The sequence below is a fragment of the Caloenas nicobarica genome, chromosome 1 (genome assembly GCF_036013445.1).
Source record: "Caloenas nicobarica isolate bCalNic1 chromosome 1, bCalNic1.hap1, whole genome shotgun sequence".
Taxonomy (NCBI): domain Eukaryota; kingdom Metazoa; phylum Chordata; class Aves; order Columbiformes; family Columbidae; genus Caloenas; species Caloenas nicobarica.
Window position 1 is genome coordinate 146,388,682 of NC_088245.1, and position 22,960 is coordinate 146,411,641.

General features: G+C 42.2%; 1 protein-coding gene across 7 annotated transcripts in view; it reads left to right on the top strand.

Moving 5' to 3' along the window:
- BBX (BBX high mobility group box domain containing) overlaps window positions 1–22,960 on the top strand; it is a 144,467-nt gene that overhangs the window by 74,344 nt on the left and 47,163 nt on the right. For all 7 annotated transcript variants that reach the window (XM_065636501.1, XM_065636459.1, XM_065636468.1 and 4 more), the window contains 3 exons: window positions 10,373–10,543; window positions 12,092–12,334; window positions 18,496–18,694. In XM_065636501.1, coding sequence (XP_065492573.1) covers window positions 10,382–10,543; window positions 12,092–12,334; window positions 18,496–18,694 — 604 coding nt within the window. In that variant the 5' untranslated portion in view covers window positions 10,373–10,381. The remainder of the gene's footprint in view (window positions 1–10,372; window positions 10,544–12,091; window positions 12,335–18,495; window positions 18,695–22,960) is intronic.

A 22,960-nucleotide genomic window follows, 5' to 3' on the forward strand; every position in this document is an offset into this window, starting at 1 on the left:
AATGCTGCTTTGGAGCAAAAGGATGCCAAAACTTTCTGACTGGATGGGTCACGTCTCCTTCAGGGCCAGGAGCAGGGCCAGGTTTAGTAGTGCAGGTGTCCCAGTGTCTCCATCCCCTGGGTGACTAACCTCACCTACATATGTGGGAGGCCTGGCGCTGCTCCCCAATGCATGGCTCCTTTGCATTTGCAAAGGAAGTTTTGGCTAGGGAAGTGTCACTGGGGTGTCCTTAATGTTCTGGTGAAATAAGTGTAGCTGTGGCCTGGGACTTGCTGGGGTTTCTTGTTGTGTTGTTTCTGCAGCTGCTGAAGGCTGAAATTAGTCCTGCAGTAGCAAATGTCCTACTGTAACTTAAATTCAAGGTAAAAAAAAGCCTGTTTTGGTTAAGATCTGAGTCTTCAGACAACTGCTTTTTTTCAGCTGACTCTGAAAGCAAGCCACCTCATCTGAAAAAATAATGTTAATACAAAAGGTTTATGGCTGACTACTTCGAACTGTTTAAATTGCTTCTTTCTGTGGAGGCTCCTGGTTGGAGGCATTAACACGTTTGAATTAAGATGTTCGTGATTTACACCCGCAGACGTACTTCTATAAGGTGAAGTCTTCCATCGATGACGTGTGCCCAGTGGCACAGGGGAGACCAGCAGCTTTCCCCTCCGCGGCACCAAGCGAGCCTCTTCGCAGAGACAATTGCACACGGATTGTGTGGGTGGGCTGGCTGGTTGTTCATTTCCATGGTGCATCCTGCTTCTTGTTGTGTGGGGGAGTTTTTGTTTTGTTTTTATTTGTTCTGTTGGTTGTGTTTGGTTTTGTGGGTTTTGTTTCGGTTGGGTTTGGGTTCCGTTTGTTGGCTTTTGTGGGTTTTTGTTTGTTTGGGGTTTTTTAAAAGTTTGCTTTTTAAAGGACGAGCCTTAGGTGCGAGCTTCCCTGCCTGCCCTCGCCGCCCCCCCCGCTCCCCGGGCGGTTTAGAACCCCCGGGGCAGCGGCCGGTTTGGAAGTAAACACCTCCAACCCCTTCACCTGCTGCCTGCGCTCGGCTGCTGCTCCGCGTCCTCCCTCTCCCCCAGCCCCAGCTCGCCGGCTGCCGGCTCCGGGAGAGCCCCGAGCACCTCGGGAGCGTTGCCCTGTGCCCGCGGAGATCTGTCTCCTGCCGGGGCATCGCTCCGCAGAGCTGCCGGATGCCTGCGTGGCTTCTCCTCTTCCCCGCCGCAGGTACTTACTGCTGTTTCCCCCTTCCCAAAAACACTGGGTTGGTGGCACGATGTGACCGGAGGGTTGGCACGGCACTACAGGAGCCCTAAAAGAGCCGACGTGCCCGGCCCCCTTGCCCGCAGGGTGGGAGCGGTGCTTGCCCGGCCGGTGGGACCTGTGTCCCCGCCCTGCGCCCCAGCAGCAGCCACTGGGGCAGACCCGTACCCCCCTCGCTGTGCCCCAGGAGTGCTGCCAGCCCGCGGGCAGCCGGGTGGGAGGTTGTCCCTGCTCCGGGCTGCCCCCAGGCCCTGCCCTCCCACACCCCTCCCTGGCTGCCTGGGCACAGCACAGCTGCCGAGTCCAGCCCCCCACAAATGCTCCTCTTCAGCCCCTCAAATGGTCTCTTCCAGCCCCCGTTGTGCTGCGCGGGTACCAGTGCCGTGATGCGGTTACCGGCTGTTCTGTCACAGCCCCAGCGCGGGTCGCTGTTGATACTGGGTGGCTTTAGCATTTCTGGCGCCTCCTCGTTCTCCCTGACCCGTCCCGCTCCCAAATGGCTGTGCCGTTCGGGCAGGCGTGTCTCCCGTACCCCCCTCCTTCTTCTGGAGTTAATGCTCGTAGGTGTTGCGTTTCTGGCTGTGCGTTGGTTTCGAGTGGCGTTGCTCTTCGTTTTGGTGTGTAAGCGGTATGTTTCTGCCAAACAGAAACACTGTGGCCAGAAAAGAGCAAATGTTGCCTGTGAGGTCGTGGGCTTGTCGTTCCATCCACCGGTTTCATTAAAAGCCTGGTCCAAAATACAGCTGAGCCAGTTGTGCCCCACCTCAGCAAATCCGTTTGAGAAGTGTTTGTCACGTTGTTATTTTTTAAAAATTTAAAATTAATGTTTGCAGTCCTGAGTTTTCCCAGAAAGTAGGTTTATTTAGCATAAAGCATAGTAGAAAATAAAAGCTTGACCATTTCTTAAACCATTTCTCACTTTATAAAGGTTATTTTTGCGGATCTGGGAGATGATTCCCACAAGTTGGTACCTTCCAGCACTGATAAATTGTAAGATAAATGTACTGATTTGGTTTTACCTAAGAAGTGGCTGTTGCCTGGCATTCAGACTGCAGAACAAACGTACAAATGCAGGGGGGAAGAAACAAACAAACAGCAATCAAAAAAGCAATAACAACAACATAATGAAAGACTTTAGAGAACTGGGGGATTGTCGTTTTTATAACCGAACTCCTGCCCAGCCATCCTACTTGCATTCTGTGCATTTTGGGTATATTTTAAAATACTTTGCATTTTTGTTACACATTTGAAATATCACGCACCACTTAGTTTTCATAATTAGATTTTTTTTTTTTTAATGTTTAGCATATGGGGTGTCATGAACGACACATGACAGCTTGGTCCGATTGTTCAGCAGTGTGGTTGCCCTGCATGCTGCAGCCCCTGGGGGTCCACGGGTGCTGGATGACACCCCCTGCCCCCCGAGTCTGACAGTTCCCTTGTGCTGCTCCTGCACTGCTGCCTGCCAGGGGCTGATCCCTAGGACTTGACCTCCCTGTTTTCCTTCCTGTCAGCAGAGGCCACCCACTTGTGCCCCACGTTGTGGATGTGCAAAATTGATCATTTGCTGACGTCTTTTATGTGTTCAAAGCCCATTATTTTGTCTTTGTCAAACTAAATGATACTAGTTTCACTGAGCTTTTCCTTTATTTTTATTTGCCATTTTTCTTCATTCTTTTTTTCTTCTTCTTCATCTTTCCCTGTCTTTTTACCATTGGTGTTGGGTTTTTTTGGTTTAGATTTGGGGTTTTTTGTTGTTTGTTTGTGGTTGGGGTTTTTTGTTGTTTTGGTTTTGTTTGTTGGTTTGGGGTTTGTGTTTGTTTTTTTCCTAGTAAACAAGTAGTTTTCCTTACTGGCAACAGGCACTTGCTGGCAGCCTAACCATGATACGCTCTTAACTTGGTTTTCCAGTACCATAGCTAATGTAGCACTGCTGAGGCCGAGTTCTATACTGAATTTTAGGCCAAGTATAGGCTGAAATACTCACTTGGCCGAGGAAGATCCACTCAGTCGTGGTGTTCTCTGGCAAGGGCTTAAAGAAAACTCAATAGTCAAGGTCTATGCTAAGTTGTGTCTTTTAAATTTCTTAATCAGTTTATTCATGTGATGTAGCAATAGGATCTGATTCCCAAGTATGTCTTTTGAGGGCAGTTTTGTAGCAGGCAGGGTTTGCCTGTCTTTCACTTGTTTTAGTGAGGACACTCCTAAAGGCTGAAGAACTCCCTACAAAGTAAAATATTATTATATTTCTTCATGTTGTCTTCTATAAATGAAGAGGAAGAGAACTAGAAAGAAAAATGAGAAATAATTCTTTAAAATCAGCCATCATTAAAACACTTTGCAGTAGATTATGTATCTCCTCATGACTTTGCAAGCTTTATTGCTTATGTTATGCTTAGGTCTTATGGAAGGATTCGTGTTCCTTTAAGTATCTTTTAAAACACAGTTGCCTGAAATGGTGACACAGGCACATCTGGGCAGAGTATTCCTAGCACAGAAGAGACAAGGTTTTTTTCTCTGCATTGAATGTGTGATGTTTTCTTGTTCAGTGTGAGGTTTTCTTGTGCCATCCTGTGCACTTGGAGTCTGTGGTTTCCATTTTAAAAGCAGATTTGGAGAGGGCAAGCACTTGAAGTGCCCTTACAACCATTCTGACCAAGAGGTCTGAAGAATTGACTACGACAGTATTAACCAAAGGCAAAATTAAATAATATGCACATAAAAAGGCAAGCGAACACTAGTAACAAATTCATTCTCCCACCCTTTTTTAAAAAATTGAAACATTCTGATGTCATGCTAACAGTAGAGTACAGTTGTTCAACAGAAATACTTTACATTATAGAGAGAACCAAGTTGATTTCTTTGCATTAAAAAACCTCAAAGCACATCTTCTTTTCTGTGCATTTGTGAATGAGCAGAAAAAGAGTATAACTTAAGTTTAAAAATCTGTTGACTTTTATTATATGTTGCATTTATTTCTCTTTGGTAGGCATGAAAGATTCACTTAAAAATAACTCAAAAACGTGCCGTTGACATTCTTGTGATGATCTTGGGGTTTAATTTTATCTATTAGAACAAAGCAAGCAACTCAGATCTGAGCTTAAGAGAGTAAGGAATGGTTTAAAATAATTTATGAAGTTGGAAGAGCATGCCATTAAAAACTAACTAAGACTTGTTGCTGTGTTGCTAAGAGTTTCATGTGGTGACAGTCTATCCCAAACCTCTGCTAGTAAACAGGACTCATCGAGTCTCAGCATGTCCCCCATTAAACCACCACATCTCCCAAAAGTTAGAAAGCTCATTAATGGCTTTCTGCTGTGAAACGATAAAGAATACATTCACTGACTGGTCAGTAATTAGTGTCAACTAGATTTTGTCCTGCATTATAGAAATATTCTGGTTCAGTTATTCCAGAGCTAAAAGATTTTTTTTTTTTTTTAGAAAACCTTTCGTATTTGTGTAGGTATATTTTACTGCCAGCAATCTCCTTTTGCTTATATTTGAAAATTCAAATACCTGTTCATCCCACTAGACCCCTGAGAACATGAACTCGTTTCCCAGTCTCCAGCCTCTTTGTTGAAACAGCAGCTCAGTTCACTGACTCGGGAGCCCCCAAAACATCAAGCCATTAGTATCGTAGTTCGGTCCTCTTTTCGGCATTTGTTTTTATGAAGTAGTAGAGAATTTAGGTAGTGTAAAACAGAGCAGAAGTGCAGAAAATCCACTTGAAATTTTCCCTTTGCTCCTTTGTACCAGTAATGGGCATGGAGGAAGCTGAGGGCCCAGCTGGGCTCCAGGAAATGTGGTTTTAAGGTAACAAGAAAACAGAAATTTATTTCCACTGTCCTCACAGAAATAAGATGAGTGGTGCTAAAGTTCAGCCATTTTTCTGTGGAGAACCTTCTGACAGGGACTACACCATAGTCACAATTCACATCTCTGGGGTCTTGGATTTCTTTCTAGCTTGTATTACAACATGTGCCTTACAGGACTTGGTTACTTCTGAAGACCTATATAAGGACTGTGGTGTTTGGGGAACACCTGGTGAATGCAGCTTGTTCAGCACAAGCAGTAGCAGCATTCTTGGTGGCAGATCAACCGTGGGGAGAGAGAGTTCCAAAATTAGGACTGCAGAAGTTGATCACCTGTCTGTGTCAGGTTTTGTAAATAACAGAAGAAGGCAAGAGGAAAACAAAACTTAATGAAGGTAATCAAACACTTGTTGTTAATGAGCACTTAAAAAAATGAAGGCTTGCATACAGTTGTGTAATTGAAACAGAAATATATGTCATAAAAAGCTAAACAATAATTCTTCTCCTCGGCTCCCCCCACTCCCATCTGTTTTCTCAGCGAATCTTTTTTTTTTTTTTTCTCTGAAGCTCTATTAAGTGTACATATTTATAAGACATCTGAGAAAGCTCTTATTCTTTGATTAATATTTCCGGGACCAGAAAGGAAATAATACAGCCAGCACACACAAAAAATAATTTAAAAAGTTAATTACTGGTTTAATATCTCTGTAATATTTGATCGGTATCTGCACTGAAGGTAGGTGTAGAACATCACCCTGAAGATATCTCTTGCTGTCAGTGGATTGTGAATGTCAGCCTTGACAGGTATCCTCTGGTGGTGTTATAAAGCATATATGGCTTTTTTTAAGCAAAGCTGCCCATACTTTTGTCTTGTCTTGTTGAAATATTCCTACTTTCTCCCTAGTGTCTGTCACTTTTTTGTCATCCTTAAGCTGAGAAATGTTTTGTAAAATTTTGTTAGGTAGCTTTGGTTTTCCTCTTGTTAACTTGTAAAAGGCATTACATCTGCCTTAAAAAAAGATACATGATATTTTTACTGATACCATGGAAGAATTAACTTTTTCTGTGATGGGGTTCACAAATTCCAGTTATTGTAAACTTTGCACTTCGGGTGCTGTGTATCTTTTGTATTTTTAAGGCCCAAAGCCTACAAAGACCACCTATGACTTGTTCTATGCCTTTCTATGGGACTGTTTAATTGCCAAGCTTAAATGCATGCTTCAGTTCTTGTAGGGTCCAAGTCCAGCTCTCTTTTCAAAAGCTTGCTGGTGGGTTTTCTTGCTGGCACTCGGGGATCCCCGAGAGAGAGGGAAAGAACTGGTATTTTTGCTTGCTTATGTCTGCCAGCTTTCTATCTCCTGTACAAAACCAGCAACTAACATGTTATTGGTGATGTGTCAAGGGAAAAAAGAATCTAAAGCATCCACTAAATGGATTCAGTTGATGTTTTGCCATTCAACAAGTAAATAATGCCAGTAAAACTTGCGCTGTCATTTAATCACACATGCATTCACTTGACCATGGAGTGTCTTATCTGTGTAGTTACACTTATGTCTTGCCAAAATCTTTCATACAAAAAATTGAATGAAAGTGTCAATGCTAACTGTGTTTTGCATTTGACTGGATTTTTTTTAATAGGACAGCTTCTCGCATAATTATATAATTTTATGTGAATATCTCAACAATTACGACAGAAGTGCCCATGAAGCATGGGGGTGGTAAGATAGAGGATGAGGCAATCCAAAGGAAAACAAGTTCAACACGCTATGTCAGCATCCATTTTTAAGAGGAAAAGTCCCACGTGATGTAATAGAGAATTAGAACATTTTTCATTATGCCAATCCTACATTTGACTGAGAGAGTCATCAGCAAAATGTGAACACCAAAGAAGTCTCTGAAATGTAGGACAAAACTTATGAGAACTTGAATAAGCCAAAATGGGGAAAAAGGATTTGGAAAGACTGAAGTATTAAAAAATAAGAGCTGAAATATTTTATCTGTCCATGTTATGAATGACCCCCTATTTTATAGGAAATAAGAGAGGGCACAGATAGAGTATGCAGCTTGACATAAGGGGCAGGAGGCTTCCAGGTCATGCTGTAAAAGTAAAGTTTGAAGTCAGTCTGTAGCCTGAGGCCATCCATCAGTGGGGTTAAATCAGGAGGATTTCTGTAGTTGGCTATTGCAGAGATTCACTCCCAAGTGGAAGCGAAGAGCGACTGTGTGTCTTTCTGTAGCAAAAGGTGCCTGTATAACAGCCAGGATCTGACTTACTCTGGTGTCTCGAATCTCCTAAATTCTTGTTGAGCTGGTAAGGTAACAAGCAATCTTGCTAAAAAAGACTCTTTTTATTAGAACTGTTGCTTCAGGGTGGGGACTAGTGTGAAATGGTTCACAATTTAAGAAAACAACCTAATGAGCATCTCTTGAATTCCTGGAGCTGAGTATATGTTTCTGTTTCAGCACTAGTGTGCAGTGAGCTTTGGTTAATTTATTTTAGGAGTAACTGGGTCTTCAATACCTTCCCTTCATGCATGGAGAGCAAAAATTATTTGTGGGCTGTGTGGTAGTAAAGAGACATAATGTACTGAGACCCCCTTTGGGGTTTGCAAGGTAACTGGTGCTTAGGGTCTGTGCTGCCTTACCAAGCTCAGCATAGAGCATAGGCAGGGACTCAGGTGATGGAGAACACGTGTAAAATACACCGTGGGATCACTGAAGTCCTGTGAAGTTCTCTCTTGCTCATCTTTTGAAGGGCAGCAGGTGGAAACGTGCCAGCTAAAGGCAATGCTGTTGTTGAAATAGCACTGAGACTTCAGCTGGGCTTTGTAAAGGAGGATCACGGAATATCCTTCAAACGTTAATTTAGTTTCGCACTAACAAGCTAGAAGGCTACCAGTAATGCTTATCTTACTTGGGACTGACTATAGGTAGAAGCCATAAAATTAGCTTGCTTAGATAAGTCAGCGGTATAGGCTGGAGTAGCCGACTCCACATCGTACTTTTAGTGCATTTATCCTGCCCAAAAACAGGCCACATATTTCAATGCCTACAGTAACAGACAGATGCCTGTCATTTAACAAACTCTGAGACTTAACAAATCTCTGCTACCCACGGGAGCTGAGGTTCCTGCTCGAACAGTAACTCAGCTACTTTGTTGATTCGTGTCTGAAAATACCCCAGACAAAAGCAGATGGTGGTTCAGCACTTCAGGAAGAGGGACAGATAGGTGCAGTGTGGTACATGGCAGACGTCACGGTGGCACACAAACAATGTCAGACTTGCATTTTGTGATACTGGCCTGTGGCTTGATTTCCCATATGTTAATAGTCTTTTAAAGCCAAAGCTGTTTGTTTCTATATATTTGGATGCGCTTTGCAAGTCGCGGGCAAAGATTTAGGTGAAATGGTGTGTGATTATGTGTCATTTAGTACTCACTGAAAAGAGAGGAGTTGGTTACAGAAAATGAACAGAGGAGCGGGTGCCATGAAATCAAAGTTTAAATGTGCTCCAGGTAGAAGGGGTGTGATGGGGACAGCAAAGTGTGGAGCTTAATGGCAAGCTGCTGCGAAGTTACAGGGCATCCTCAGCTCGTGGGGGCCAGGTACTGCTGATGAGTCAGGGGAGACTAACGAAATCAAATACACATCCAGGAAAATGATGTTTAAAAACATATGTAAAGATTTCTGAGCCTGCTTCCTTCAGGGTTGAGTTGTTTCCTCCAGCAAGCAGCATCTGAAGGTCCTTCAGCTTTCCGCACTGTTGGAGTCTGCAGGGGAAGCAGCTGAGCTAACCACACGTTTCTGGCGCAAACAAGGGCATGTTTCCAAAATGCCAGTGAGTTAACCAGCAAGAAACACACATGGAAGAGATCAGCCAAAAGCAGAATTAGTGATTGCTAAATGGGTGGGATACTTAGGAGCGTGGCCAGAGTTGTACAGGCTGTAGCTGCTCTGTGAGATGGTTCTGGTGAGGCATTCACCCTGATAGTGGCACCAGGACTTGGACAACTGGTGTAAGTGTCACACCTTTCACTTCTGCTGCTGTGGGCTGAAACATTAGTGCGCTATCTAGCAGGTGTCTTCTAGAAAGCAGCATCCTAAAATGCAGTGTGGCCTTGCAGTTACGAGGGTCGACCACTTTTTCATGCCCTCCTCCTGAGAGTCAACACCAGAGCTTCTGCTGGCTTCACCTGCAGGACCAGGACTTAGACCAGCTTCTTCATCCTGCTGGTGAGAAGTCCTTGTGAGACTTCAGCAATTTGTCTTGGCTTTATAAAGATCTAGCTGGCTAACCACTCTCTAGTTTCAGTTTGGTTTTTTATGTTTGTGTTGTTTTCTTGGCAAGGCAGCCATGCTCCTGTCAGGATTATCCATTGGCATTACACAGTGTAAACAGAAGGCTAAAAGGCACCAGACTGTGTGCCAGCAGTGCTTGCTTCCTCTGCACTTTGGTACTCGGATGTGATGTGCTGGTTTTATTTATTTTTTTAAATATTTATTTGCCCCTTACTTGGGTAGCAGATTTTTAAGCCGTCCCTTAAATTGATAGTTAGCATGTATTTTTACTGAGAGAGAGGTAGTTCTGAGCTAGTTTTAGATGAGGACACACACACACAAGACAGTCATGTAAGTAGTATTTATTTCCTGCGATTGCTTGGTTCAGCAGATGGTTTGTTTTGTTTACTGTGTGGGGGCTCTTGTACTTGGAAGTGTCAGGTTAACTACTTCTGTTTGTTTGCTTCAAATTGATGTATTAGAATTAATTTCTCTTAAGCAGGGAGTTGGATTTCACAATTGCACCTTTTAAGAGCACTTGGGAAATCCTAGCTCATAGTGTCACTGCTATATGTAAGTACGTGATGAATAGATGAGAGCCTGGAGGTACGTTCCACTGCTAAAAAGAGGGATATCCTGACATTTTCAGTGGCAAAATATGAAAAACTACAGCGGACACAGGCGTGGAAGAGCTGTGGAGTCTCTCACTTGCTTGACCAGTGAAGCGTGAGGGCTTCTCTGCTGTCCTTCAGGCAGCAACACATTTGAGAGCTGTGCTGGCTGATGTCCTTGCTTCGTGCTCTTAAATTGTGTATTGTTAGTTAATCTGGGAATTAGGTGGAGGTGTTAAGATTGGAAAAGATACTCAGTGCTGTTGTCAATATTTGGAAGAAACCCCTATCTATTACCTTGCCAAAAAACTTCTGAGAGTCTTGCATTAGTGCCCCATATATTTGTCACTGGTTTAAGCATCTGTGTGATGGTCACTTATACTTCAGGGATTGTTGTGAACTTACAACTATTTTTGCACGACAGGTCACAGTAATGAAAGGCAGTAGTAGGAATAAGGATCATTCGACAGAAGGAGAAGGAACTGGGAAGCGACCAAAAAGAAAGTGTCTTCAGTGGCATCCCCTGCTTGCCAAGAAACTCCTTGACTTCTCTGAAGAGGAAGAGGAAGAAGAGGAGGAGGAAGATATTGATAAGGTAGACTTCATGGGATTATTTGACTGTAAAAGGTTAATGGTGGTCAGATTTTCCCTGACTTGGTTTTTGTTTTATTTGCTTCTTGCTGTTCTCTTTTGTGAACACACAGAGCCAATTAAAAGAAGTGATTCTGTGCCCACAAGGCTACAAAGGTAAATAGCAAATAACACAAAAAAAGTGAGTTATCAACCACGTTTTTAAAATCTCGGACAAGACTCTGGTTTTTAGAGTTAGACTGTAAGAGTTTTGACAAGGTTGTTTTGATAACATGTTACAAATCTTGGTCTTGATTGCTCAAGGTGGGTTTTTGACATGGGTTTCTTAAATTGCTAGTTTTATGTATTAATTTAGCTTGTGCTTAGTAGCCACTTTTAGTGGCTTTGAGGACATGCCAAGCTAATACTTTTCTTTTTCTAATGCTTAAAAAATTACAAAGATTAAAAGAGAAAAAGCTGTCAACAATTTTTACTATCTTCGCATGTGAAATTAAACTTATCCTCCAAAATACTGAGAGCACAGGTGGAATAATCTCGTTTGCTTGTCATTTTGAAATTGGTCAATGATGCTGACCTTACACTTTTTTTTTTTTTTTGTAATGATCCCACAATGTGGCACCTCACAAATGTACAGTTAGGTTCATCCTGTGTAACAAGAAGTCGCAATGAAAGGTGATGGGTTTTGGAGATGTGACGTTTCCATCATCTAGATAATGTTCATATCTGCTTCTCCTCAATGCTTTTCTCAGGCAGGAAGGGAGAGGTCAGTGCTGAGGAGGCTGCTCACACACTGATAAGGAAGAGTGACCTTGACAAGGATAAGGAGCAACAAGGAGGAGCCTGATGCTCTGGCAGTGCTTTCTATTGACCTTATAGGTCACTTGCCGCAATGTGGCATAAAACAGCCACTTTGTGGTTAGGTAGGAGATGATTTTCTGTCTCCTACAGTAAGTTTCATTCAGTCAGAACTAGTCTTCTGTGGTGCATCCCTTGCAGGAATGACAGGCTGGCCTGTGAGTGGAGAGGGTATATTTTGGCAGTGTTCTGTTGAGATTTGCCCTCTGGCTCTGACTGGGCAGTTGTGCAGTGGCTGCACTGCAGTACCACTCACAGGCTGGGTAATGAATGGACGGAGAACAACTGTTACTTGTTCACTGTCCTTCCCATGCACTCTGTAGTTGCAGACACAAGTGACTGAGGTCCGAGGTAGCTCTGCTCACCTCATCCCACTGAGATGACTTCTAGCTTGTAGGAAGAGAGTAGGAAGGATCTCTTCCCTCCAGATGCGTTAGGACTGCTACTAAAGAATGGTCCTCAGCTTAAACATCTGCTCCATTTGCAAGTTAGAGATTAAGTCTTGCAGAGTGCATGAATGAACCTTGGAACCCTCAGGCAAGGAGGTTTGATGTAGAGTTCCAGGTCTTCTGGATGGAATGGATGGCCTTTGGAGACAGCTGTGTGTATCCGTGTGTGTCTCCCTCATTCGTACACAGATTCTCAGTCTCTATGAGAAGCATGGATAACCGAGTTTACACCTCTTTGGCTCTGCTAGGTGCCGCTCCTTGGCGCTGATGGTTTAGAGCAGGATGCCGATGAAACCGAAGATGACGAGTCCTCAGAGCAACGAGCTCGCCGACCAATGAATGCATTTCTCTTGTTCTGCAAACGCCATCGCTCTCTCGTGCGAAAAGAACACCCTCGCCTTGATAATCGTGGCGCAACCAAAATCCTGGCAGATTGGTGGGCGGTTCTAGATCCAAAAGAAAAGCAGAAGTACACTGACATGGCCAAGGAGGTATGTTCTGTCTGAATGGTGGATGTAAAGGGAGTTCATTACATCTTTGTCTTTGTGCTGTTTTTCTGTTGGGTCTTTCTCTTCCCTGAGTTTCTCAGCTTCCCCAATGCGATTATGATGCCTGGAGCAGCGGCTGGTTTTGCTTTGATTGCCTTGGTCCTCTGGACCAGCATGAAAAGAAATTGGTCTGTGTAAACAAACTAGCCTGGCTCTAGTAGTCATTGGTACAAATATATACAGGTTGTGATAGATATCACCTGATAATATCTGCGGTACAAGCGTTAACACCTAGATAGTGTGTGGATAGTGGCCATTGTAAACAGTAACATACAGTTCAGTGTCAGCTGACTAGTGATACTTAGATCAAGCTGTGCATTCTCTATTGATAATGCAGGTTGCTATTATAATAGAGGTGGACCAAACCAAAAGCCCAGTCAACAAATGTAGTCCCGTTTTACCTCTGATGCTAAAGAGTTTAAAAATTATTAGTGTTTCATGAAGTACTCTCCCTGTGTATTGTTAACCGGTTTCTGATAGGGCAATTTTTGGTGAGGCAGAGTCCAGTACCCGAGTCAGAGAGCAGTACATAGAGTCCTTTAACTGGGAGCAAAGAAAAGAGAATTATCCCCGTATTTCACAAAGTATCTTTAAGTCAACTTAAAATTTAAATGAGGCTTTTAAAGAAATAGCTTACTTGGTAAGCTGGCCCCAAGCAGGCTGTGGATATCCATAGCAGAGTGAGACAAACACAGCTGGTTACTTAGGTTGATGACATCACCCCAAAACAGATCCCTGTCATTACCTGTGTGATGTCCATTGCAGGTAGCCATTGAATTCAATCTCAGAAAAAATAACGGAGGAAGAACATCTCTCTCATTTGTTGAGTAATGCTGTCACACTACAAGAAGTACAGATAGCTGTGAAATGATTGCAGAAACTATTATCCATAACCTGCCCTGTCAGCCAACATATACTGCTGCTGTTATCACATGTACCTTACGGTCTGGCTGTTCAGTAGTTTGTGTGAGCGTGGAAGGGGCCACAGGAAAAACTGTTCTGCATGGCAGGTCCTCCTTGGAGCAGGGTCTGTAGTACCTCTGTAGTTCCCCATCTGTGACACAGTGTTGAAATACTTGAGTCTCAGCTTTGTCCAGCCGTTCCTGATTTGTTCTGCGTTCCCACTCACAAATTAGTGATGTTTCTTGAAACACGTGGGAGAAAGGCATTTAGGAGATCCAGTTACAGATACAGAGGAAGGAAAGATGAAAATGAAGAAATAACTTTTGGAAGAAACAAACCTGTTGTGACTGTTTTTCTTGGCCTTTTTTCTTGATGAAGGAAACTCATTCATTAAGAAGGAAAAATGTGAAAGATCTGAAACGATTAATCACATTGTTGTAGAAATCATTGTTCTTGTAGTGATTTATTTATTTTTCTAGGCATGAAGAACAAATTGCATATTCAACGTCAAAGCAAAACAATAAATCTCAGTAGTTTACATCATTACGACTAGTTCCAAGAATGTGTAGAAGAGAGATAACATATAATTTTTATTCTTTTAACAGTTGTATGTTACAACAATAATTAGCAGCTATAATGTGCTATTGAATGCTTTTGGGCCTTCTTCACCAACAGGCCTGTTCCGCATGTGTGGATCGGTGGTTTTAACAGTTGCTTTTGTAGTTAGGCTTACTGCTGAGACTGTCAAAAAGATGTTAATGCCAACTCTAGTGCAAACCACTTATTGGTATTTTTCTTTTTGCTAAGGAGAGCTCATTTAAAAGTCAAGAAGGTGAATGCCTTTGGAAGGACATAAAATTACCTTTATACCAATAACCTTCTGTTTGAGTACCTATATGTATAAGCTCATTGAGGTTTAAAATATAGTGGATGAGCTTCTGTTACTTCGATGTAGCTTTTCAGTGCCCTTTGACTTCCAGTTCTCACCGCGTAGTCTCTGGCTGCTGCCTGGGCAGGGCACGCATCTCCCAAAGGACCCTGTGTCGTATCTGCTACCCCCACAATGTGTCTTGTGTACCCTGAGCATCTGAATCCCTCTTCTGGAGATACAAATGGGCCTGACAGAAGTGATCTCTACCGTAGTGGCTACAACCCCTGCTGTTTTACAGCCTCGAGAATGTTTTTAGTTCTTAAATCCAGAGTTTACAAAGCCAGTTGGCTCAGATCAAGCTTCGAGCAAGCAGCTTTCGGTTTCTCACCTGCTTAGTACCAGCAACTGATAGTATCTCAGCAGCGTGCAAATCAAGGCGTTGGCATATTTACTTACATGTATCTAGCTATATACAAGATCTAGGATTTTGGGAGATAGGGAGGCACCCAAATGTTTTGCTAAGTAGAATTATGAGAAGTATTCTATCGCATTATACATCTATCTATGATTCCCACTGAGAGGATAATCAGGCCTATGGTTCATTTAGGTGCTTTTGGAAAATCCTGTTATGTACCTGTCTGTACCTTGAGGTGCCTTAATTTCCTAGAAAAACTGTTCCCATGATGTCTCTATTTTCAGTTCTATGCTTTATGGTCTCTTGTAACAACATGTGCCCCAGAGACCTCATACTGTGCCTGCAGAGCTCCATGTCAGCTTCTGCTGGCATTTTCTTCAGGAGTAGGCTTTCTGTTTGTATCCTACAGGCTTTGTAGATCAACTTAACTTTGAAAGTTTCATTCTAGAGGATTTAAGCCGAGTAGCTGATAAATACTCCCAAGTGGAACCACAGGTGTTCCTGCTGTTTGTTAGCATTTCCCTTCACTGAGGGGAAAATGAATTCTGATCACTCATAAATACACTCTGGCATTTTTAGTTACTATAATAATAGAGGTAGTGTTCTTCTGTTAACTCTTACAGGGCTTACTGGGAATATTCAGCTGCCTTGGAAAATATCCAGTGAGATTATTATTGTTCAAGCCCTGTTTCCTTTTCTAGAAAACACTTTGTTTTTAAATACAACTTCGCGTTGGCAAGATCCAGGCAGTCGGGATTGTTTCTATTAGGGAGCAGTCTGACAAATCCAGGCTGCTGCCATTCCGTGTCAGAGCTGGACGCTTCGGTCGGGGGTTTCGCGGGTCCCTCAGCCTGACTGGGAGCTGCTGTCCTGGCTGTGCCACTGCCTTGGCAGCTGCCACGGGGTAGGAGGGGACGAACATTCTGCTTCCTGGCTGGAGTCTGGCAAATTCACTGGGTGACGTAGGGACCATAACATGTAATGTGAACCCCGCGTCCCTCAGGAGTGAAAAATGGAGTGTAGTTATTTTCTGGGGATTTTTTGGTGGTGGTAGATCTCTGGGATTCATGTGACCTTTAATAGCCAGTTGGTAGGATTTAAGCATACTTTTTAAAGTTAAGCACATGCTAACTGCTACCCTGAGGTGCAGGTGGAATCCACTTGTGAGCTCTTGTTCCCACCACACTGGAGAAAGCAAATCTTTTTTTATTTGGTGATGAAAGCAACTTAGGGGGTTGCACTGAAGCACAGCACCTTTTTTTAACCTCAGCTCTAAAGTGGCACCAGTCCCACTGTGTAACGCATCCTTCCCCGGGCTTTCACAAAACAGAAATGGTACATCAGAGTGATCCCACAAACATTTTCCGTGCTTTTTCAATCTTACCTGGAACTTCAGGACATGACCCTGCCACGCCATCCCTGCCACTCGTGTGGGAACCAAGGTGGTGTCTTTGCATTTCAGATTAAGGACTTACCTTTTTTTTTTCTTTAAGTGACTTTAGAGATGTCCTTAGACTGGCTGTGTTAAGTTGGTTTACTGCACAGTTGGTCAAATGGAGAAAAACAGTGAGCTCTGCTAATGCCTTTGGCATTTTCTTGTTACTGTATAGCTCATTTAAATTATCTTCTCATGACCTGGCAAGCAGAACCTATCATTTCATTTTAGGCCTTGGTCTAATAGTCAACAAAAATCAATACCTAAAGTCTTTCTGAGATTTGGATCGGGCTTCTGTATGTGTTTTATAAAACTACTTCTTGGCTATCATTTAACTTTTTACATTTTCTTTTTCATTTATCTTAAGTGTTGAAACTCTGAAAGGGGCCAATGAGTTGTCCTCTCTGTTTGCTCCATTCTATTTGGAGAGTGCAGTTAGTGTTCACTTCTTGGCATTGCAGAGGGAAAAATCCCTTAATATACCACCTCACTTGAATTGCTCTTGTTGGAAACTGATTAAAAGCTTATTGCTGCCTCGTCTCGCAAATGGCATGCATTCTGGCTCTCATTTGATGGGCAGCCTGTTGGCTTGTCAAATTACTCCTTAGAATAATTCAATTACTCCAGCAGCAGTGCTGATACGAAGAGCTTGTGTACCTCATTGCGAGCAGTTCTGTGCTTTCCTCTCTGCAGGCTGGAAACATGATTTGTGAGTGGGCTGTAGCTTTAACAATGGAAAGCAAAGCTGCTGCTCTCTGTATTTCCTTTCTGCCTCTTCCCTTACCCACTTCCCTTCCCTCCGTCAGGCTATTTTTGTGATGTACTGAACTCCCAAACCAAACTGAGGGAAAGGGAAAAGAGAGGTGTTGCAGTCCTTAGTTTGCAGATGTAATACATACACTCTGTTCAGAAAATACAGTTTGTATGTGGGTCAGCAGTCCCTGCAGATTTTTATTATTTATAGCTATTTCTATAAATACAGGACTTCACACAGCAGGTTCACACAGTGCTATGCTTCTTGTAAACGGAATTGTTTTTATCCTTGCTGCGATCTGGAGGTAGCAAGCACTAGCCAATAGATTAAGATGGAAATGAAAGTAAGCGATATACACGTGATGGTGATGCTGCCACGAGGCACGCAGTTTAGTAATCTGGGAAAACACTGCAGTGACTCTATCGGAGGACAGGGTTTTCAGTCCTGTTTCTGTATTTGATACCCAAGGGATATTTTTTCCCCTCCGTGTGTGGTTCTGTGCAGGCATGTGCATGAAACACAGGTGCCTCTCTGTGCCATAACCAGGACTGATGACAGCTGGGTGGGTGGGAACATGTGTAATCACAGAAGAAACTTCCTGCAGCTGCCCTGCCGCGTACTTCAGGATAAAACCTCTTTTGGTCGTTTGCTGCCATTGAGAGCTACCAAGGGCATAAGGAGGTGTTGGGTTCCTTCTCCCTGCGATCAGCGCTGGTACTTACTGGGGAGGCTCCCACAGCAGCCAGGGCTCTACCCCCTATCAGTTGTTGGGCAAACATTTGCAGCTGGAATGCGCGGCATGTCCCTCTGGTTCGCCCGTTCTCCATGTTGCAGAGCAGCGCATTTAAAATACTGAAATGTGCTCTTTTTATTGCTGTTAACATTGAAAAATCTTTTTTTGGTCTGGTCAGCAATATACTTGGAAAACTTCACTGTTGCATTTTGTGAATAAAATGGGTCCCCATCCTCCCTCTATCCCCCAGACTGTGTAGGATCCAAACCTTTTCCCCACACCAATCATGCATAGTCTGGCTTGGTTCATTTTGCAGCCTCATATTAAGAATATAGCAAACAACTGAGATGTGTGCTGTGTGCTCAAGGCCAAAGAAAGTTTTAAATGGCCCTAAGTTTATTTTATGCAGCCATGCAGCATGGTACATTTTTGCAGGTATGCTGAGATGATGTATTAGAGATTGAAAATGAGATGATACTGGTAGTGGTTTGTTTTCCATGGCTGGCTTGGGAAAGCATATGCTCAAATATTCTAAAATACAGAACTATTAGATAAAAATGAGTGCAAGGTAAGGAGCATCATGCTGCATTTATTGCTAAATGCATCTTTTCATTTCATTCAAACTAGAAAGTAAACAAACATTGTACCTGCAGAAGAATTCAAATAAATGTCTTTGTTTCCCAGAGAGTGAGCATACAAGCACTGGGGAGCAGTTTACAGGATTGGAACTTCAGCCTGCTTTGGGTGATAAACCCTCAGGAAAGGAAAGAGAAACCCCACTTTTTAAAATACAGTTCTACTTATCTTAATATTTCTTCTTAATAGATTGTGTTAGTGATCAGATTCTAAGCATGTGATTAAACTGTTAAAAAATCAAGATATTTAAGGATTATTTACTGTATTAAATCCTTTTACACTCAGTGCACTCTACTGCCCTGTGGATAGTATAATGTCATGACTGGCATGACTGGTAATCTTCGTTTTCTTTTCTAGTACAAGGATGCATTTATGAAAGCAAATCCAGGGTACAAGTGGTGCCCCACAACAAACAAACCTGTGAAAACCCAGTCATCCACCGTCACAAACAGGAAAAAGCTATGGGCCTTTGCATCAGACTCCGCAAAAGATTTACCAAGCCCAAGAAGAGTAACAAAAAGTGAAGAAATACCACAGCTTAACTTCGCAATGGCAGGTGAGATTTCCATCCATGTTACTCAGATGCAACATCCTCATTTTGTTTGAGGATGTGGCCTTGAAACTGAACTGCGGTACCAGTTTTATTTACTGCACATGGTACTATAGTGCAAATACTTTTCATGTCCCAAATTGGTTTGCCAAGACTCTTGTTAAATCTCTGCATAACAGCTTTCTTAAAATTTCCTTGATGCATGATTGCTTTCAAGAGTCCAGATATGTGGCATCATAACCCATTTGGGGTCCAGATTTGGTTGATTTTTAATTCTAGCTTATCTGCTGTTAGAGACACTAATTTTCTAGTCAAAAAGGAAAATGCTGATTGTGTCCATTTGTTTTCTGTTTCACTGAGTGTTGTACTGTGTTTAACAATTTACTGTTACAAAAATAATATATGAATGTCTATGAAGTTGGAGGTGCTAATGTTCTTGTGGAGGAATGTACTGCTCTAGCTAACTTTTTGTATTTAAATGAAGAGTAATTTAATTTGACTTAAAATATGCTCTTTTGCCCATTATACCTTGGGGGACGGATTCTGTCTAACCATTAAAAAAAAAAAAAATCTGTGACTAAGTGTAGGTGGAGCGCCTGAACTGGTGAAAGGCAGATAATCTCTTGCTGATATCCACAAATAGCAGAACTGTTGCAATCATGACCTTGAAATACAGAGACATTTATGTTAAATACTGGCAGCTTAAGAACCTAACTGTCACGGGAGAAAGTAGTTTTTCCCCACCGCTCTTTCTTCCTTTTTTTCTTTTTTTTTTTTTTCTTGTCGTTGTTGTTGTTGTTTAAAGTTTCTAACTTTATAAATATGTTTGAAATTCATTTGAAACTTTATTGTATCCTACCTAGTTTATGACAAGTCTGTGGCAGATAGGACTTCTCTACTTAGAGATGTCATGAGCTGCAGAGTGGAAAATGGTTTCACAGAACAAATGTAAAATGATAAAAAGGGATAAAAAGGCATGTATACGTTTTTGCCAATATGTTATGAAAATTCCTGTGATTAAATTCCTTCTGGCTATGGAGTATCTATGAAATGTGATCAAAATAATGTTTTTTGTGCTACACAGTTATGATATATGAGAGACCAGTTCTAAAATCGCAAACCCCTTCATTCTGTTCTGCTTTTGCCATCAGGGGAGTAACTTCTATGTTCCTTAAAGGTTAATTGACTTAAGGGAGTGGAGCATCTTCCTTATGAGGAAGGGCTGAGGGAGCCAGGTCTCTTTAGCTTGGAGAAGAGGAGACTGAGGGGTGACCTCATTAATGTTTATAAATATGTAAAGGGTGAGTGTCAGGAGGATGGAGCCAGGCTCTTCTCAGTGACAACCAATGGTAGGACAAGGGGCAATGGGTACAAACTGGAACACAGGAGGTTCCACTTCAATAGGAGAAGAAACTTCTTCTCAGTGAGGGTGACAGAGCACTGGAACAGGCTGCCCAGGGAGGTTGTGGACTCTCCTTCTCTGGAGACATTCGAAACCCGCCTGGACACATTCCTAGGTAACCTCATCTAGGTGTTCCTGCTCTGGCAGGGGGCTTGGACTAGATGATCTTTTGAGGTCCCTTCCAATCCCTAACATTCTATGATTCTGTAACACACAGAACAAGTAGTGAGTCTTGGTCTACCTGTCTGCCATGCCTCACCACTCCTGCTGGGCTATCCAAATGTAGAGTTTCTGAGTACAGAGAGATCTTGAATCAACACCTGTCAGAGCAGAGGACAGAGAACTTAAGAATTAATTAGAAACTAATCTAATCCATTGTTTTATCTATAGAGCCATTCATTTCTGAAGAAGGCCCTTTTGTGCTACCTGCGATTTAATTTTCTTTTTTCTTACTGCAGAGTCAATGAGCATAGTAATTCACAGAGGTCTCACTCCAGTCGTCATGCCAATGAAGGCTGGCTGTTTCTTATGTATAACAATAGCTCATAAAATAACAACAGCTTCTGACAGAGATGTTAGCAGCATCCATGTCATGACAAGTCTGCCATACCAAATGGGTTACTGTTTTGTCAGCTATAACTATATACCATTTTGTGGTAAATATGTTTTGTTGTGTTCTTTTCTCCTTGACTTCATGTGATAGTGCAGTTCAACTCTGACTCTTCTATCCAGCAGAACCTCTTTCAAAATCCGGGCTGTATACTAGCTGATGAACTAAAATACAGCTGAACCACCTCAGAAATGCTTTTACCTTTGAAATGGCCACTGACTGTCTTGCACCTTCAAGGCAGATAGCTTCCTTAGGACAGGGATTCTAAAGAACTTTAGTGAAACAAAGAGTGGAAAAAAGGCACTTCCTAGAGTAGGCAGTATCCTGATAGAGATGCAATTTTGGGTTGTTGTTTTGGGTTTTTTTAGAAAGAAGCTTAATTCTACACCCAGGTAAAAGCTAGTTGAAGTTGGTACCTGCTGGCCTTCTTTCTGCTTAGTTCTTCCTCAGTTCGTTCTTTCCTCTGACTGAAAAATTGCGATGATGAACAAACCAGCCTGTGGAATTTCTAACAAGACCAATACTAACAAATATATCATTCCCAAATAGTGAGGTGGTTTTAAGTTTCATCAATGTTAAAAGCTACTGAGAAAGTCATGAATCACCTCCCATTCTGCAAGTCATTCTGCTATTTTCTCACTACTATTGATTTAACTATAAAATGCTTTAAAATAACACTTAAAATTCTTAATTTTTCATACCAGTTAAGTTCCTAGTACCATAAGAGAAACGTCATGCTGAGAAGGCACTATAAACATATGGCAGTGTTTGCATATGTACATTTTGTCTTCCCTTAGATTAAGTTATTTTGTAATTCGAAACCTTAGTGGAAGGATTTTTGGTTTTACCATGATCAGACATCTAAGTGCCAGCCCTCTGCTACAGCTGCAGCATAAGGATTCAAGTTGTTAAGGACCAAATTAAACTTTCACTTTCCACTTAGCTTTCATTTTTTTTTCCTTCCTCTTAATTTTTATACTTAAATAAACAGTTTAAGTATTTGCTTACTTGGGGAAAAAACAGCCCTATCCTTGTCCTGTTATGATAAGCTACTTATTCGAAGGGCACCAAGGAGATGTTTAGAAAACGGGGAAGAATTTTAGAGCCACGTACAAGAGAGATGAATGCCACCTGGGATGACTGCAGAGAAGAGCTACAGGGATCACTGGGACTGGATGGGGGTGGACATGCGTGATAACATCAGGAGATTTTGATTTGCTCAGACTAAGAAAGCAAGTGGAAGAACAGGAGGGTGCTTCCTCTCAAAGCTGAAGAGAGGAAACACCATTTAGGGAGAACAGTTATTTAATCTTAAAGATGCAGGCATCAGAAAAAACATGTACCATGTGGCCCTGAGTATATTTAAGCTGAAAACTAGAAGAAAACTCTTAATGCTTAGAAGATTTGGGTTCTGCAACAGCCCCTTCCAGTGGGCATAAACAAAGTAGAAGGCAACCAGCCAAGCCCTTGCTATTTTATATGGGGCTCAGTAAGTTTCTGATGGGCCTGGAGATCTCTTCCCATCTCTCCTTCCTGCTAAGAAATTATCTTTCAAGATACATGTTGACTTGTCACTTCTTAATTGCTCTGATGTCATCTTGTTTGAGGGACTGAACTGTTTCTGATCAAGTATTTTCATGGCAGAAAGAGCTGCGCTGGCAGCGTAGGTTCACTTACAAATTGTGCTTACGTACTTGCTGGCCCTTCCCTTTTTCTGTCACCATTTCTTCAACTATTTCTTGTTACTAGATCTTACACTTTTGATAGTGCCTTGTCTCTTTGTAGAAACTTAATATCTTTGGTCTCTCTTTTATTAAAAGTCAAAATTTAAAAAAAAAAAATTACAAAAACCCCACATACCTTCTACCTGTTTGTTATCATAAAGGAAAAAAATAATTTCAGTTGAACATGGGGTTTGAAGTCAGGTGCTATTTAGGCTGTGTTCTTACGATAATGAGCCGCTGGTCTATCCTTGAGATATAGTGGATGAGCCTGGTTTATTCACATGGCTTTCCTCTGCTTTCATTTACTGATGTTTCTCTTAAGAGAGTATTGAAAAAACTTACACTGTGAATGTCAGTGTGAGATGCTATCTGAGGGAACACTTTTGGCAGCATCTTCGGTATCGAATTAAACAGCAGCAGTGAGTATTCTCATGAACTGGACCTTGATCATCTGTAGCACTAAATCCCTTGGAGGTTTACAGGTACAGGTTTGGCCCATGTCAGCAGAAAAGCTCAACAAATTTTTCAGCACCGCT